Here is a 16,568-nt window from a genome sequence, read left to right as displayed (position 1 = left end):
TAATATAAAATTAGCTGGTCATTACACGGTAAAACCGACGCCATCTTTTCTATGTATGGACGAGTTTCCAGAGCCGTTGTTCAGTTATGGTCATAAGCGTTTTGTTTTCTGACACATGCTGTAGCGGTAGACCAGTCATAAATCACTGCGCCATCTAACCAATCACAGCAGTGAGGGCTCGCTAAAAAGAGGGGTTTAGACAAAATTAATCTTCAAACTGCTTTACACGAGTTGTTTAAGAATCATTTAGAAATGGAGTAAAATTAAATCTAATTTTGGAGAAAACTAAAGTGTTTTTTGACCTTGCATACACGTAAACCTGTTTTAAGAGACTCATTAAGCAATATTAGCAACCTTAAAAATTGCATAATTGGGGCACTTTAACAATAGCAGTTAGTCCTTGTTTCATAGTCCATGTTTTAAGTAGAACGAAAGAAATGTGTTAGATAGGACTCTGGAAAAGCTCAATGAGTTCAATCAGTTCAGGTTAGACAACCTCAACCCTGGTCTCCACACTGCATTGGGTTGGAGCCAGAGCATTTTACTTTAGTTGTTACACACCTCCACAATGTTATTCGTAGTAACATTTGATTGACAAATGTATATGCTATTAGTTCCTACAGGTAAAACCACCCTTAAAAACCTATGTTTGCTTAAAACTGTCTTAGGTTACTTTGCTGTAACCCTGTTCCCTGAAAAAGCGGGAACGAGATGCTGCGTGAAAGCGCTATAGGAATATCTCCGCATGATCGGTTGTTGAAGCATGTGTGTCAAACACACCAAATTTTGGCATATATCACCTCGGTCAGGTGACGTCATTTGATTAGGTGCACCTGGAGGTTATAAATAGGCATGAACCAGAAACACCCTCAGATCATTTTCTCTTCAGGATCCATGTTGTGTGTGTGTGCAAGCATTTTTTAACAGAAAGGGAAAATAGAAAGTGTCTTACTACTCACCAGAAAGATGGCCGAGTTAGACACAAGTCCGTCCCTCCGTGTAGAAGAATATATCCCTGAGGGCGGTCTTCGCGTTTTCTGTCTGAGTGTTTGGGGGAGGAGCACACTATCCTCGGGCTTCAGGGAGCAGGTAAGTATTGCGATTTTCTCCCTATTAAAGTCCCGCGCGCTCGGGTTTGCCGTCTTAAAGTGAGACCGTGACCCACAGCGCATTTCTGGCGTGCAAATCTGGCCGAGGCGCACGAGACAGGATTTTCCTTTTCTCTCGCTCTCTCGCCGGATTATGAGTCTTTTACCTTCCACTACTCCAGCGCGCTTCGGCGCTTCTTGTGAAGGGGGGGGGGGAACTTTCTTTCTCGCTTTCGCGAAGATGAAAACTATCACTCCAGAGCGCTCCCCTAGTGATGAGCCGGTGTTTTAGTTTGTGTTAGAGGTGGTAACGCGCGGTCCAACGCGTACACCTCGATTCGCGGTAAAAATAAATAAATTTAATAAATCCCCCAAACGCTCACGGTCAGCCGACAGGTGTCTGTCGGGTGGCCAGAGGAGGAGGGGCCTCAATATTGGCCCCTCCCCTCCTGGCAACCTCCATGAGTTAACTCTTTAATGGAATAAGCCATATTTATCCTGTGTTTTTGTGCTATTGACATTTGATTTGTTCCAATGTCATTGATGAAAGCTCGGTCCTTTATGATGATGTTCCAGACCAGAGAGACACTCATGGGCTATCTCTCTCCTGGGAGCTCATCCTCTTGGTAAAAATCCACGTGTGGACTAACATCTTCGTTGGTGGGAGAAGATTTTTCAGGCAGCGGGTCAGCCTGGTGCAGCCCTGCACACAAGGGCTTTGCAGGCATACCAGACTGACCTACTGAGAGCTGCACCTTTTAGAGAGGCTGGCAGCGGGGAACCTACTGCCAGCTATGTCTCTTTAGGTACGAAGCTATGAAAAGGACCAGCATCCTTAGGAGACCGTGGTTCAATCTCCGCCACCACTGGTGTTTCGGAGAGCAGTGGTCTCCAGTAACACACATCTAGCCGAGGTGTTAAAGTTCGTGCACCTTTAGAAAGGCTGGCAGCGGGGAACCTACTGCCAGCTATGTCTCCTTAAGCACGAAGCACGGTGGAAAACCAGTATCCTCAGGACAAAGTGTTAGGTGCTCAGGTTCCTCCTGCCGTGTTTCAGGACACCGAACACCTAACAGCCACCCTGAAATACTCCCTCCAGCAACTGAGAGGCAACAAGGGTTACGCGCCGAGAGCTTCGTATCCTCTTCATGGAGCTAGCGCCTCGGCATCAACATGTCATCGTAGCTCACCTCGTTTTCTTTAGGATCGAGTCTCAACGCCACGGAAAGCGTTCTTTTTCCCACACAAAGCATACATTGAGTGTCATGTAAGATCCGACCGCAGGGCGGGCACAGCTGTCTCCTGCGCACGTCGAGTCTATTTTAAACACTCTAAAGGAGTTCAAGCTAAGCAGGAAGTAACTTTCACCGCTTCTGTGGTGGCTAAGTGCCTGGGGATTTCATCCAAGGGCCAATCCCCAGAGGTAATAAGGGTTACGCGCCGGGAGCTTCGTACCCTTTTTATGTGGTTCAGACCCTCGTCCTTGACCCTGGGTCCCACTTTAGGTCCATCCTGTCGTCACAAGTTGCTAACGGCAGATGTTTTTTTCTTAGGGGCCGGAGTGCGGCCTTAGATGGCCGCCCAGCCCAAGGGATCTGGAGAGGTCATCTGCTCGTGTGGCACATCAATTGCCCCGAAACGATGACTCGTTTCTGGCCCTGAAATACTCCCTCCAGCAGTCAGAAGGTTAATATGTCCTAGCATGGAAAACTACACTAGGACATGGCGAAACATGCAGACCCAGTCCACTGCCGAACCGCTTCAGTGCTGGAGCTTTTGCAAGGAAGTTGACCTCAGGCTTTTGCCCTAGTGCACTCAGAACATACGTAGCCGCTCCTCGCCTACGTCCTGACTGATGGGGCTGGTGAAAAGCACCCCTTAGTTGCAGGCTTAATCACAGGCCTCATTAGCCTTTCTATTGTGCTTAGGCTTTGCCATTGGCTAGCTAGAGCTATTCTGCATCCTCACCCAACTATCTTCTGCAGTTGTCTTCAAAGCTTCTGTTCTCTGCCGTTACAGCTACGGGACAGTAAGACTTTATTAACTGTGTCTAGTTCATGCTCCTTAGGATTTACAGTACACCACCGCACTAGCCAGTGGTGTAAATCAGAGCAGATTTCATATGTCTTGGGGCCGCAGCCGAAGGGCAGCCACCATTAGACGAGTCGGGTTAGAGATGCTAGCGCCTAGCCTAGGAGGACAGGAAAAATTCTGTCCCTCGGGATCTTTTACATTCCAGCCCAACTATCTTCCACAGTCGAAGCCTTCTGTCCTCCGCCGTTAGCTCTGGAGCAGTTAAGACTTCAGTCGCTGTGTCCAGCTCATGCTCTTCAATTTACAGCGCACCTCTGCATTAAGCCAGGGCCGTAAATTAGAGCAGGGTTTCATACATCTTGGGGCCGCGGCCGAAGGGCAGCCGCCATTAGACGAATCGAGTTAAAGATGCTATGCTCTAGCCTATGAGGCGTGTGGCATACCTCGCCTCTAGTGATTAGGGCCGTTCGACCAGGAAGTTTGCCTCATCTATTGCTCCGGCAAGAGGGGCTTCCAAACATGGCATGCGGCAGGCTGCCTTTCCGCAAGTCTTCGGTCAGGCGTCATGGTTGGATGCCAGGCTCGCAGGGTCTAGGAATCCTTGGGGGTACTGTGCACACACGACACAACCCTGGGGGTCCAGACACTTGCAGTGCGGCGGAGTGGGTATTCTCGTTTCCATAGCGCTTTCGCGCAGCATCGAGTGTAGCTTTTGAAAGGAAACATCTCGGGTTACTTTGCTGTAACCCTGTTCCCTGAAAAAGCGGGAACAAGATGCTGCGCTCCAATGCCGCACTGCATGCGTGACTGGACATCCTTCACACAAAATTGACCTGAGGGTGTTTCCGGTTCATGCCTATTTATAACCTCTAGGTGCACCTCATCGGTTGACGTTACCTGCCTGAGGTTATACATGCCAAAATATTTGGCGTGTTTGACACACGTGCTTCACAACCGGTCACGAGGAATCGTTTCCCATAGGGCTTTCGCGCAGCATCTTGTTCCAGCTTTTTCAGGGAACAGGGTTACAGCAAAGTAACCCGAGACGTTCTTTAGTATAACCTTTTTAGCAATTATGTGCAGAAGTTCTTGTGCTCTTATATTCTAAGTACAATATATCAGAAACTATAAATGCTATGATTATAACAGGCCTATTATTTTTCTTTTCCCTTAGGTGTGATAAGGACAGCTCTGCCCAATATGATTCGGGAGAACAGGGAACACTATCAGGTGGTCATCCAGGCTAAGGATATGGCAGGTCAGATGGGTGGTCTTTCAGGGACTGCCACAGTCAATATCACACTGCTGGATGTCAACAACAGCCCTCCTCGCTTCCCTCATAGTAAGGGCCTATTATAACATGAACGTAACTATAAAGAAATTCAATGAGCTGAAAGGTTATACTTACATACAGTGCCTTAATTTAGTATCCAAAGTTAAAAGGATAAAGTTATTTTTAGCATGGTTTTGTTATTACAAAAAAACATGTAAGAATATTTTAAATTCATTATGAATCCATTATGAAACCTATGTTGGTAACAAGGAATATGCCACAGTCACGATTGTCTATAAAAGGCCATTTACTAAAAATTAGTAACTGGGTAAGATGGGTATTAACCAGACAAGCAAGCAGGAAGTGGAGGATAATTTTACAGAAGCTAGATCAATCCAAAACGTTAATGGGACTAAGGACAAATTCAAGGAAAAGAATTAAGAAACCACTGTGAAAGAAGACCATTAGACATTTGGGGCTTGCTGTTGTGTGGTTAGAAATAAAAATCTTTTAAGCAATAACTATAGAGGGGCAGCTTTGTGTCTACTCCGCAACATGGGTAAACAAATAGACAAATGCAATCTGTACAGGTGGAGAGAACAAAAAGTTAACTTAAGCACCTGAATGTTTATTCAATTTACTTACTTCCCTTGTTCCTTCCCTCAGGTACATATCATCTCTCAACGGCTGAGTCAGCTGAAGTGGGATCTTCTGTTGGCCAAATAAAAGCAAATGATGCAGACGCAGGGGAGAATGCTGAAATGTGGTACAGCATCGTGGAAGGCGATGGGCAAGATGCATTCAGTGTCATTACAGATAGAACTATTCAGGAAGGGGTGATCATAATTAAGAAGGTAAATGGACAGATATCTCTGGTTAAACTTTTGAATCCTGTGATTCTTTTTATAGTATAAAACAATACCAAGGACGTATTTTCCACCCACTTTTCTAGGGATGAACAAATATTATGCAATACACTATAATAATGCTTACAATACTAAGATAACTGATAACTAATACAATAATTCTTTGATAATAGAAAATTAGTTTTTAAGCAATAATTTAAAACAAATCATTCTTACAGCTGGCTACATTTTTTTAAAAATACTGTACAGTATATTATGCAGACATTGTATTATCATTATTTCTTATTAAGTATACAAAGATGCTTAATTCTATTCATTGCCAAAACCTGCTTTTATAACCTTTTGTTAAGTACAAGGATATAAACCAATTCTTATAACATTACAATGCAAAACATTATGCCCAGTAAGGTGTAGGGTCTCCCACCTCTACAGCTCTGGCCCCTTGAGGTATGACTCCACATAATCTCTAGGGCTATGCTGTGGTGTCCGGCACCAGGACCTTGGCAGCGAATCCCCTGGGTGCTGTGGGCCGCAGAGTGAGTCCTCCATGGATCTGACTTGTTTATCAGACACACTTTTCCTGCTGGGCCTTGTGCACAGTTGGCTGTGGTTTGCTGGATGTTCTGGCACCTTTTTATCATTTCCAGCACTGATTCTTTGGCGATTTGTGCTGCATTGGATTTTCTGTGGAATATGACTAGGTGTGCTGGCTTTTGGTCCCCATGGACATGGGTGAGCCCTGGGTGCCCATGACCATGTCACCAATTTACTGGTATATAATTGATAATCAATGTTGACATTTTCATGTGTTTTGTGGTGTTAGTGTTAGGGCTGTACGGGCATGTTATTCCACAAGTTCTGACGCATATCTTTCTTACTGAACTGATTTACTCACGACTCGGACGTCCATGAGTTCTTTGTCTCTTTGTTTAAATTTTAATGTCAAACGTTCAACACTTCTTGCAGTTTTCTTGCATAAATCCACTATGGTTAGAACAACTTATTTGCTGTATTATGCAAATTATGTTTTTTCGATTATGATCAAAAGCTTGTGTTCTCCACAACTTCCGTATCCTAACAACATCTACCATGCGTAATAGACATGCAACTACGCAATTATGGAATGACGTCACAGAACAACTTACGATTATCATGAATAAATGCTTAACTAATAAACTTTAAATAAACACAACAACAGAATCCAAAAAACGAAATATGGCTCTTACATTCCCAGCCCCTAATTGAAAGGCAGGGAGACTGACAATTACATTTTTTTTTATCGATAGAGCCATGTAGTTTTACCATTTACATTAATCATCACTTTAAACCTTCTAAATGTATACTACTGCCTTAGAGTGTTCATATCCTTGCGTACCAAAGAAAAAGTCATAACTAGTTATGACATAATTAACAGTCCATTTCACATATGAGGCACAACTTGTCAATGGATCTCTCCAGGGCATTGTTCTTGATTTTAACTAGCACACGTCTAACAAGTCCTTTTTTATCAGGGAACACATTCGTGATTCGTCCGACGACCCATGAATTTCTTGGAGAAGACTCATCAATTATTAGAACTACATCTCCAATCAAAAGGTTTTTTTCTCACTTGAAACCATTTTTGAAAGCCAGGGCAAATATTCACGCACCCATCGCTTGCAGAATAAGTCAGCAAGGTACTAAATTTGCTTCCACTTGTGATGTGCATAAATGTCCTCATTTTTGAAAAGTCCAGGAGGCAGGTTTGGCTGTCTTTTTATCAACAGCAGTTGGTTCGGTGTCAGGGGTTCCAGATCTGTGGGATCGTCCGTAACAGTGATAAGGGGTCGGTCATTCATTATTGCTTCCATCTCACACAGGAATATATGCAAGCTCTCATCATTGAGAGTTTGTTCTTTCAGTACAGAACTCAGGATTTTTTTCTCCCGAAATGAGACCCAGAAGTTGGGTTGAATATCCATTGTATCCCCTTTTGCATGAGAACGCCTTAAATTTTTGACTGATTCCACTGTTGGATAGCTTTAGGCAAATCAATCTCAGCACCTATAAAGTTTGTTCCATTGTCACTTCTCATGACTGACATCTGGTCTCTTCTGCACACAAAGCGTCGAATGGCATTCAAACAGGAGTCTGTATCCAGTGACTGCGCAACTTCAATATGCACAGCTCTTGTTGTCAAACAAGTAAACAATACGCCATATCTTTTAAAATTACTTTTCTCTCGTCTGACATTAAAGGGTCCGAAATAGTCAACTCCTACATAGGTGAAGGGTGGGTGATCTGGTGTTATTCTGTCACATGGCAGTTCTGACAACTTTTGTTCACCAGTCTTTGCTCTGATCTTTCTACATGTCACACAACTGGAAAGAAACTTTCTCACAAGGGAGTTAGCAGTCGTAATCCAGTATTTCTGCCGCAATTTTGAGAGCATATAATTCCTTCCACAATGTCCAACCTTTTCATGAATGTCTCTTAAGATTAAAGTTGTGATATGTGAATCTTTAGGTATAATGACTGGGTGTTTTACATGCTCAGGCATTGCAGACCTACCAAGATGTCCTCCAACTCTCAGCACTCCATCCTGCAGTACTGGATCTAGTTTGGAGAGGCAACTGTTTCTTTTTACAGATGCATCACCCTTTTGCAACATGGAAATATCTTCTTTGAATTTTTGGTTTTAAATGACCTCGTTTTCTGCTCTTGTTAAGTCCTGAATTGTCAGAGACTTGTGGTTTTCTGTCATTGGGTCATCTACACGTATTTTAACCTTTTTGGTTCTCTGTTTAAGCATGTCCTTGATATGAAGAATCCAGGCATGGATCTTTTCAACTTGTACCAGTCAAAGTGATAATTGATCAGTTTGCTCACGGCTTCTGTGCTCTCTGTAATACTCACGAGATTCACTGACGCTGAATGTTTGATCTCGTTATAGTTCTCCTTTATCGACAGGTCATGAGTCTTCTCAGGCCATCTACACTCTGGTTCTTTAACAAAAGAGGGACCATGGATCCAATTAACATTTTTCATGAATTTTTCACAGGATACTACCCTGGAAGCAGAATCAGCTGGATTTTTTTAAGTATTGACATACCTCCACTGCTGTGGCTTGGTTGACTCTCTTATAATGGCAATTCTGTTGGCAACGAAGAGACCCAGAATGTCCTGCGAAAAACGAAGTTTTTTGTTGTCAATTTATCTCAAAACAGTTGTACTGTCAGTCCAAAATATAGAGTCCAGCAACTACATTTCCATTTGGCCTTCATTCTGGCCATTCTGTCAGTGTTCACAGCAACTACTGCCGCAGTCAATTCCATTCGTGGAATAGTGGTTTGTTTCAGAGGTGCTACACGAGAGTTCCCCATCATAAAGGCACAATGTGTGAGTCCATCAGCAATTATTAACATGAGGTATGAGACAATTCCATATCCCATCTCACTTGCATCCGAAAAGTGATGAAGTCGGGCTGTATTAAATGATATACATTGAATATTCGCTATTCAATGATACTCCCTGGTAGCTGGCTCGCTATTCAATGATACTCCCTGATAGCTGGCAGTATGACAGGTGCAAGGAAACCCACGGGGTCGTAAATTGAACTAGTAATTGACAAAATTTCTCTTCTGGTCACAGGCTGCTCTTTTAAACTAATCTTAAACTTGAAAGTGTCTGAATTGATGCACCACCCCTAGAGCTCTCTCGACAGGAAGTGCATCTTTACTCAAATCCAAGTCTCTCATGTCTTTTGATTCTTTCACTCTCAGGAATAGAAGTCAGTAAGGCGTGATCATTACTTGCCCACTTGGTGAGGTGGAACCCTCCACTTGCACAAAGGTTGGTGAGATTGTTATATAACGCAACTGCTTGATCATGGCTCGAAACAGTCTTCAAACAGTCATGTGCATAAAGGTTTCTAAGTACTGTGTTGACTGCCTCAGCAGATGCATTGCTGCGGTTTTCTTCTGCTGTTTTCCTAAGGGCGAAATTAGCAACACTTGGAGACAATTTTGCACGAAACAGATGAACGACCATCTTGTACTCGACCAAATCTTGATTTACATCTCCATTTGGCCACAATAGGAAGCGCAGCAAATCTGTGTCTTTTTCCGGAACTCTCACCTGATAATAAATGGTTTCCACATTTGCCATCATTGCAACTTCCTCTTGTCTAAAGCGTGTAAGCACTCCAATGAGTGAATTCGTCATGTCTGGTCCCTGTAGGAGCTCACTATTCAATGATACTCCCTGGTAGCTGGCAGCACAGTCAAAGACCACCCTTAGCTTTTTCTTCTGAGGATGATTTACACCATGGTGAGGTATATACCACACTTGACCATCTTGTCAACTCAAGTGAGGTGTAGGGACCTTGACTGCATGACCTTTTTCAAACATGTCGTTCATGAAGTTTGAATACTCCTCGTTAAAAGAGCGGTTATTCTTGAATTTTTCTTTTGAGATTTCGGTTGTTGGGCATTTAAATAGCTGCTTTCTTAAATGGAAGACCGATGTAGAAGTGATTGTCAGTAAACTGCAGAGAGTTAGAAACAGAGTCTAAAAACTGATTATCCTCTTGTGACAACTCGGCCTTATCGTCACAATTCCGTTCAGGAAAATCATGGTTTTACTGTTGTATCAGCATTTGTTTCACACTTTCAATGGAAATTTTGTTGGCTGTAACACTCGCCTGCTTGTTGTCATACATGCTTTCCTCTACCGATTCTCGAAGAGGTCCATTAAGAGTCCATCTAAGAGCAGTCTTTACTGCATATGGCCCTTTGTGCCTGCTGTTAATTACTTGCCATGGTTTTAGAAGCTTATACTCTTTGTTGCTTATGAGAATTTCAACTCCAGCATCAATCTAAGGCAATTTCACTTCACTGAGGTATGGCCACTTATCAATGTCGTGCTGTTGTGGAATGATTTCCACTAAGACTGGGATGCTCTTTTGTGTAAACACTTTGGAAAGTTCAACAAAGGTGTTTTCTTCTAGACCACTAACCTCCAAGTCAGTGAGCACATAACTTTCTACTTGTTTCTTCGAGTTCATGGTGCTTAACATTATGTCAACTTTTCTGCCTTAAACGTTTAATCGTCTTGCTAATGACAAGTGCATAAAATAGCAGAACTACCTGGGTCCATAAAGGCATACACTTCTACTGTCTTGTCACTTTTCTTAGACTTTATTTTAACAGGTACTATGGAGAGAATGCAATTGTCTCCAGCCCCAGTACAGGCACTTGTTTCATGACTCACTGTAGCCATCAAGGTATTAACTGTTTCATTTTTATCAACTTTTACCTTTACCTGAGCTGTGTCTTGTGCGGCAATGTGTAGCATGCGAGGATGTTTCTTTGAGCACGACTGACATGTGATTCTTCTTGTGCAGTCTTTGCTTAAATGTCCTTTTACTAAACATCTAAAGCAAAATGTATTTCTTCTCAAGAATTCCAATTTGTTTTTACATGTCTTAGCGTTGAATTGGTAGCATTCATCTAAGGTATGACTTTTCTCACAAAATGCACAAGGTTTAGTGCACTGATAACTAATGCACCATTATTCTTTGCTGCAATCAAGTCTTTATAATTTTCACCAACCTGTTTTATGCCGGTTGCAAAGCTGCTACCTCTTTTTCCTTCCTTTTTTAGCTTTGATCCTTGAAGAGATTTATTGCAGTGTTTCTTATCACTAGTCAGAACGTCCAGGTTTCCAAAGAGTGGATTTGACAATACTTTTGCTTGTCGATCAACGAATTCCACCAACTGCACGAATTTGGCTCTTTTCCTCGTACTCGTATTCATGGACCCTCCAACTTCCTTTTTGGTAACTTGCCGCAATGTTATGGAAGACATTAAATACATGGATGAGTTAGATAATCCTACAAACATGAGGATTATTATCTCAAAACTGCTCTACAAATTGCGTAAACTTACGATTATCATAAATTAATGCTTAACTAATAAACTTTAAATAAACACAACAACAGAGTCCAAAAAAATAAATATGGCTCTTACAAGGGCTAATTGCTGTATTGTATAGCATGCCATAGGAATATATTGGGTTTGTTAACCATCTCTCTCTCCCTTTGTAGTGCCTGGCTTTCAAGAATCTTTTATCTAAATCCTATCATTAAAATACAAATTAGAGATAAATACAGAGGTACAAAAATAAGAAAAAGTTTAAAAAGAAACGCTGAATCTTCAGTCTGCATTTTGCAAGTGATGTATTGTATGAAAACCTGGCATTAGCTAATTAACCAAAACAGATTCTCCCCATAGAAGAAAAGGGGAGAATGATAAGCAAGAGCATAGTGGTTAAGTTTTAAATACAAAAAGTTCAAGTTTAGAAAAGGCTAAATGATAATAATGCACCATTTTGGCAAAAACTTAAAAGGCCAAAAGAACCATAACTTCTTTTATTTTTTAACTTCTTTTATGCTTTTTTTCTTTTGTCAGCCACTAGATTATGAAAGCAAGAGGTCATACTCACTGCGTGTTCAGGTGACAAACACACATCTGGATCGGCGATTTGACCATCTAGGTCCATTCAGCGACACAGCAACAGTCAGGATTCAAGTCACAGATGTAGACGAACCACCTGTTTTTGGTCAGGCCCATTATACCTTTGAGGTGGATGAAGACACATCACCTGGTAATCCTGTAGGAACTGTAAGTGCTCATGACCCTGATGCTGCCAATCACTTGGTCAAGTAAGTGATTGATGAAACCTGTCTAAATGGCAATGCTTGTTTGTTTTGTTTTGCTGTTTGTTTTGATGGCATTGTTTTTTTATATATAAAAAATATACATACTTTAGAAAAAGAAATATATCATGATGTATATTATATTAATATACACCATATTACCATTACATTACTACATTCATCCACTTGAAACCTAAAAACAACATTTAAACAATACATACAAACTTAAAGTACAAGAGTTTAACCTAATTGACCAGAACATATCTGTCAAATAATTAATATTTCCAAACAAACTTAACAAATTATTCACTATTACCACACGGGATGAAATTAAGGAAATAATTTACCTGTAGGGTTATGAAGAAACAGTGACATTTTACCTTCTCAAATGACTTTAAAATCTCAAATCTTAGCTTGACAGTGAGCGCGGGGTGAGGGGGGTCATGGGTATGCAGGATTTTTAATTAATTAGCACTTGCTGTGTTTTGAGACTGTTGTAAGAATCTGTAGTGAGCGGGTTTGTGACTAATTCGCATTTACAGAGTTTGGAAAAAACGACATAGAGGCTTTTAACATGCGCAAGTATTGATCATGTAACACCATAAAGATGTGTTTCTGTTGAGCTTGGTACAGAATCGTTTTTATGTGAGGCTGATCGGCCAATCACCAGTCATGGCTAATAGAACTGAAATCCAGCTAACTTATAGGTCACTGGCCGATTGACCTGTTTCTCTCTATTATAAATGTAAAAAAATATATATTATTATAATTTTTTTTTGTATCTTGTTGTCAATAAGGAGATACATGAATTGCCAATTTATAAATCACAATTTATAAATTCATATTTTTTTTCACATCTCTACAAATTACACAGTTAACTTACTTGCTTTATGTTTATTAAATGTGTGTTATAGACAACATTAAAATTGTTTACATTTTTATTTTCATAACACTAGATAATGTGTCAACATTGCTAATTAAGATTTTTTTTAGGAACATTTCACCACAAAACTCTAGTGAAGTGGGGAAAAAACAGACACGTTAACTGCTGTGCATTTTTTACTTAATAATTACACATGCTTTTCACATAAATTGAAAGCATGAGAGCATGCAGTCCTGCCTACTTGTTTTTTTGTTGGTGTCATTTTATTTTTTATGTGCTTTACAATTAATAACACACAATTAATAATTTCACAAATTGCCCTCTAAGCCCAAAGAGTGTGCTGCCAAAGGCTCTGCAAAACAGTAGAGCAAAGCATTTTTTTTTTTGTATGTTTGAGGGTTGGCTAAATTCAGTTACAGATGAATATGGTGTTCTGAAAACCCAGGCTTTTTGCTACTCAAACTAACCTACAATCAATTGTCAGTCCTGTCAGAAACCAAAACATGAAATGCAAAACACGTAATATGAAAATGTAATAGGCAGAATATAAGTATACTGATTGGTATGTAATGCTCCATTATAATGCTCATTTTTTACATTGAAATGATTTTCATTTTTGGTTAAACATAAAGCCTTTTATCTTATTTGTTTATCTGTATTTGACTCTGTGCTCTTTGTGTGCATATAATTGAGAAAAGCAGATTATTCATGAATTCTCTGCTGGTAATTTCACTACGAAGTTGAGTGGCATAAGTTCAGACATTGTTTATTCCAGTATTCTCATACACCACACGTTTAAATTTCTTCCAACTTCTGTAAACCACAAACATGATTTCAAAGAGCTTGCATTGTTTTTTTCTTCTAATATACACATAAATTATACAAATATGCAAAAACCAACACACATACAGTGCACCCACGGTCTGTAAAAGAGAACCAGTCTGGTTCTGTGAAGGACATTATCATATTTAAATGTCAACAGAATGCATAAGTTGAAATAAAAAGCTTTCTTGCTTTCTTTCCGGACACCAAAAGAAATATAATAGTCAAAGTGATCTAAAAACAACAACATTATTACAAACAACAAACAACTTATTAAAGCATAGTTACTACCAGTTGAAAAGATTTCCATTTAATCATACCAACATAATACATCCATCTTATGATCTAATCAACAGATGTACTAAGTAAACAAATACATTATTCAACAAATCTATAAATATCATAAAATACAACGGAAAATTGCTGAAAAAGCTATATTTTTGAAAAGCAGTAACTGTCTCAATCCAAATGCTTTTAGGTACTTTGCTTTTAACATTTATTTGGCCAATGACATATTTCCTTCTAATTGGCAAGTCAAATCGCATATACTGCAACATTTATGAATAATAAACCAGTGCCTAAGTGTTTATTTGGCTGCATCCCAAATGCAGGATTTGTTCAGGTCATTAGTAAATACTATATGATGAACACTGCTTGCTTGCACTAAAACTTAAAATTGTATTTTTTCCCTCTGCTGGTCCATAATTACTTTTCTTCTGGCCCTGCATTCAACATGGGCAATTTTTCTCTTCAGATACACCATCGATCGCCACACAGATCTAGAGAGGCTGTTTAATATTGACTCTAACAATGGAACCATCAGCACATTGCAAGCTCTGGACAGGGAGACGTCCAAATGGCACAATATCTCTGTTCTGGCTACCGAAATAAGTAAGCACAGTTTTCTTTCTTTAACAGTAGACTTTAATTAACAGTAATATGTTTATTAGAGAACACAAGCAAGGTTTTATTTTAAATTAAGTTTATCCATATTTTTCCTTTAAGTTAAGGAACAAACCTAATAGATCCCATTTGACAATAATTTGTCATTGCTGAAAATTTTTTGAAATTAGTAAAAATTTAAAATTCATCTTTACAGTCTTGTTAAGAAAGAAATGTCTGTTTTTAAAATGTATAATTTAGACATGCACTGGAAGTGGAACACAATGGTTCATCTATATCTGTTTAACGCCCCAGGTATCCATACTTGTGTCTACTGTATGTCTATCTATATACCTTTATTCACTACACACACACACACACACACACACACACACACACACACACACACCCTACTCTTGTCAAAATGAACAATGCACAGGTGGCCTTTTATTGTGGACAGTATAAGGTACACCTGTGCACTACTCATGATGTCAGATCAGCATCTTGATGTGGCACACCTGTGAGGTGGGATGGATTATCTCAGCAAAGCAGAAGTGCTCACTATCACACATTTAGACTGATTTGTGAACAATGTTTGAGAGAAATGGTAATATTGTGTATCTGGAATGAATTTTAGATCTTTAAGTCCATCTCATGAAAAATCGGAGCAGAAACAAAGGTGTTGCGTTTATATTTTTGTTGAGTGTATAACACAGTTTCACATTAATTTATTAATTAGGATGTGAGATGTCACTTATCACTATATCAGTGCTATAACACAACAGTAATAGAGGGATAATCTTTATCGATCATAAACACATTACAACACAGTGAAATCTCCCCCCAGAAACTAGGATAATGTATAATACAGTATCCCTTGAGCAGAGATTATTAATCGCCTTGCTCAGGCACCCAACAGCAGCAGCTTCGCAGAACTAAAACCTTGTGCTTCCAGTTCATTAATGCAGAGTCTTATTAAGCCACCAATACCTATAGATTAGTAACTATATCAGAGCTATAAAAAATCTAATGAAATAAAAAAGACTATTCTGACTGATGAGATAAAGTACCAGAGAGATGGAAAAAGAAAAGCATACCAACCACACCACCCACATATACAGGATATAACTAGCTCACTTGCCTTATTAATGATGTGCTGAAGCAGCAGGTTATATTCTAAATAAATTTAGAATTTTAGTTGCACAAATGCAAGCACATGCCTCAAAATTCTCATTGTACTCAATGTTGCAGAAAAAAATGTGACAGGGCAAAAAAAAAGTGTCACATGCCTGAATAGTTCAAATCACTCAGTTCTCACTGGGTAAACTAAAACTACAGTGCTCCCCAAATGAGAACAAACTGAAAATGCCTTCATTAAAAAAAGAATGGCAGTGTTACCAGGAAAAGCAGTATTAAAATATTAAACTTTATAAAAAAAAAATTTAACTCTATTTTAGGTTGCAAAGTTACAATTGGCTTCCTGAAATAATAGAACTATGGATAAAACAAATTCTGTTTCCTATAAGATTCACTTAAACTTCATATCGATATGGTGCCCTTTGAACGGAGCACACAAACAAACCAAAAAACTGTAATTAAGAAAATCTAAATAATAAATAAAATAAATGGTCCATTTAGAACCATAATTTCAAATTAAGAGATTTAAATACAAAAACTTACAACAACAATTTAGAAATGCACCAACAATTCCAAACACATACCAGCAAATTTGTAAAAGCATTAGCATAACTTACAATAGGAATAGGTGGGTCCTTATTAACCATCAAATGCTCATTACAATTTGGACATGTGACAATAAAAAATGATGTAATGCAAATTTAGTTCTCATAATAGGGTTTAATCCTCCTAAATAACCATACCGTCTGTATGTCAATACAACTTATATTGTGCCCTGCAATGTTGGTCTTTTTTTTCTATTATTATTATTATTATTATTATTATTATTTGGTTATAGCGATGTGATTTTTATTTATGACAGCCACTGTGTTTCACATGGTGTAGT

At 39.5% G+C, this 16,568-nt stretch overlaps 1 protein-coding gene across 3 annotated transcripts in view; it reads left to right on the top strand.

Annotated features, from left to right (window-relative positions):
* LOC128541087 (cadherin-10-like) overlaps positions 1-16,568 on the top strand; it is a 103,839-nt gene that overhangs the window by 74,630 nt on the left and 12,641 nt on the right. For all 3 annotated transcript variants that reach the window (XM_053511247.1, XM_053511248.1, XM_053511249.1), the window contains exons 5-8: positions 4,297-4,464; positions 5,062-5,249; positions 11,711-11,964; positions 14,418-14,554. In XM_053511247.1, the coding sequence (XP_053367222.1) occupies positions 4,297-4,464; positions 5,062-5,249; positions 11,711-11,964; positions 14,418-14,554 (747 nt within the window). The remainder of the gene's footprint in view (positions 1-4,296; positions 4,465-5,061; positions 5,250-11,710; positions 11,965-14,417; positions 14,555-16,568) is intronic.

This window comes from Clarias gariepinus, chromosome 14 (assembly GCF_024256425.1).
Source record: "Clarias gariepinus isolate MV-2021 ecotype Netherlands chromosome 14, CGAR_prim_01v2, whole genome shotgun sequence".
NCBI classification, from domain to species: domain Eukaryota; kingdom Metazoa; phylum Chordata; class Actinopteri; order Siluriformes; family Clariidae; genus Clarias; species Clarias gariepinus.
This window is presented reverse-complemented; position numbering and strand designations above follow the sequence as displayed.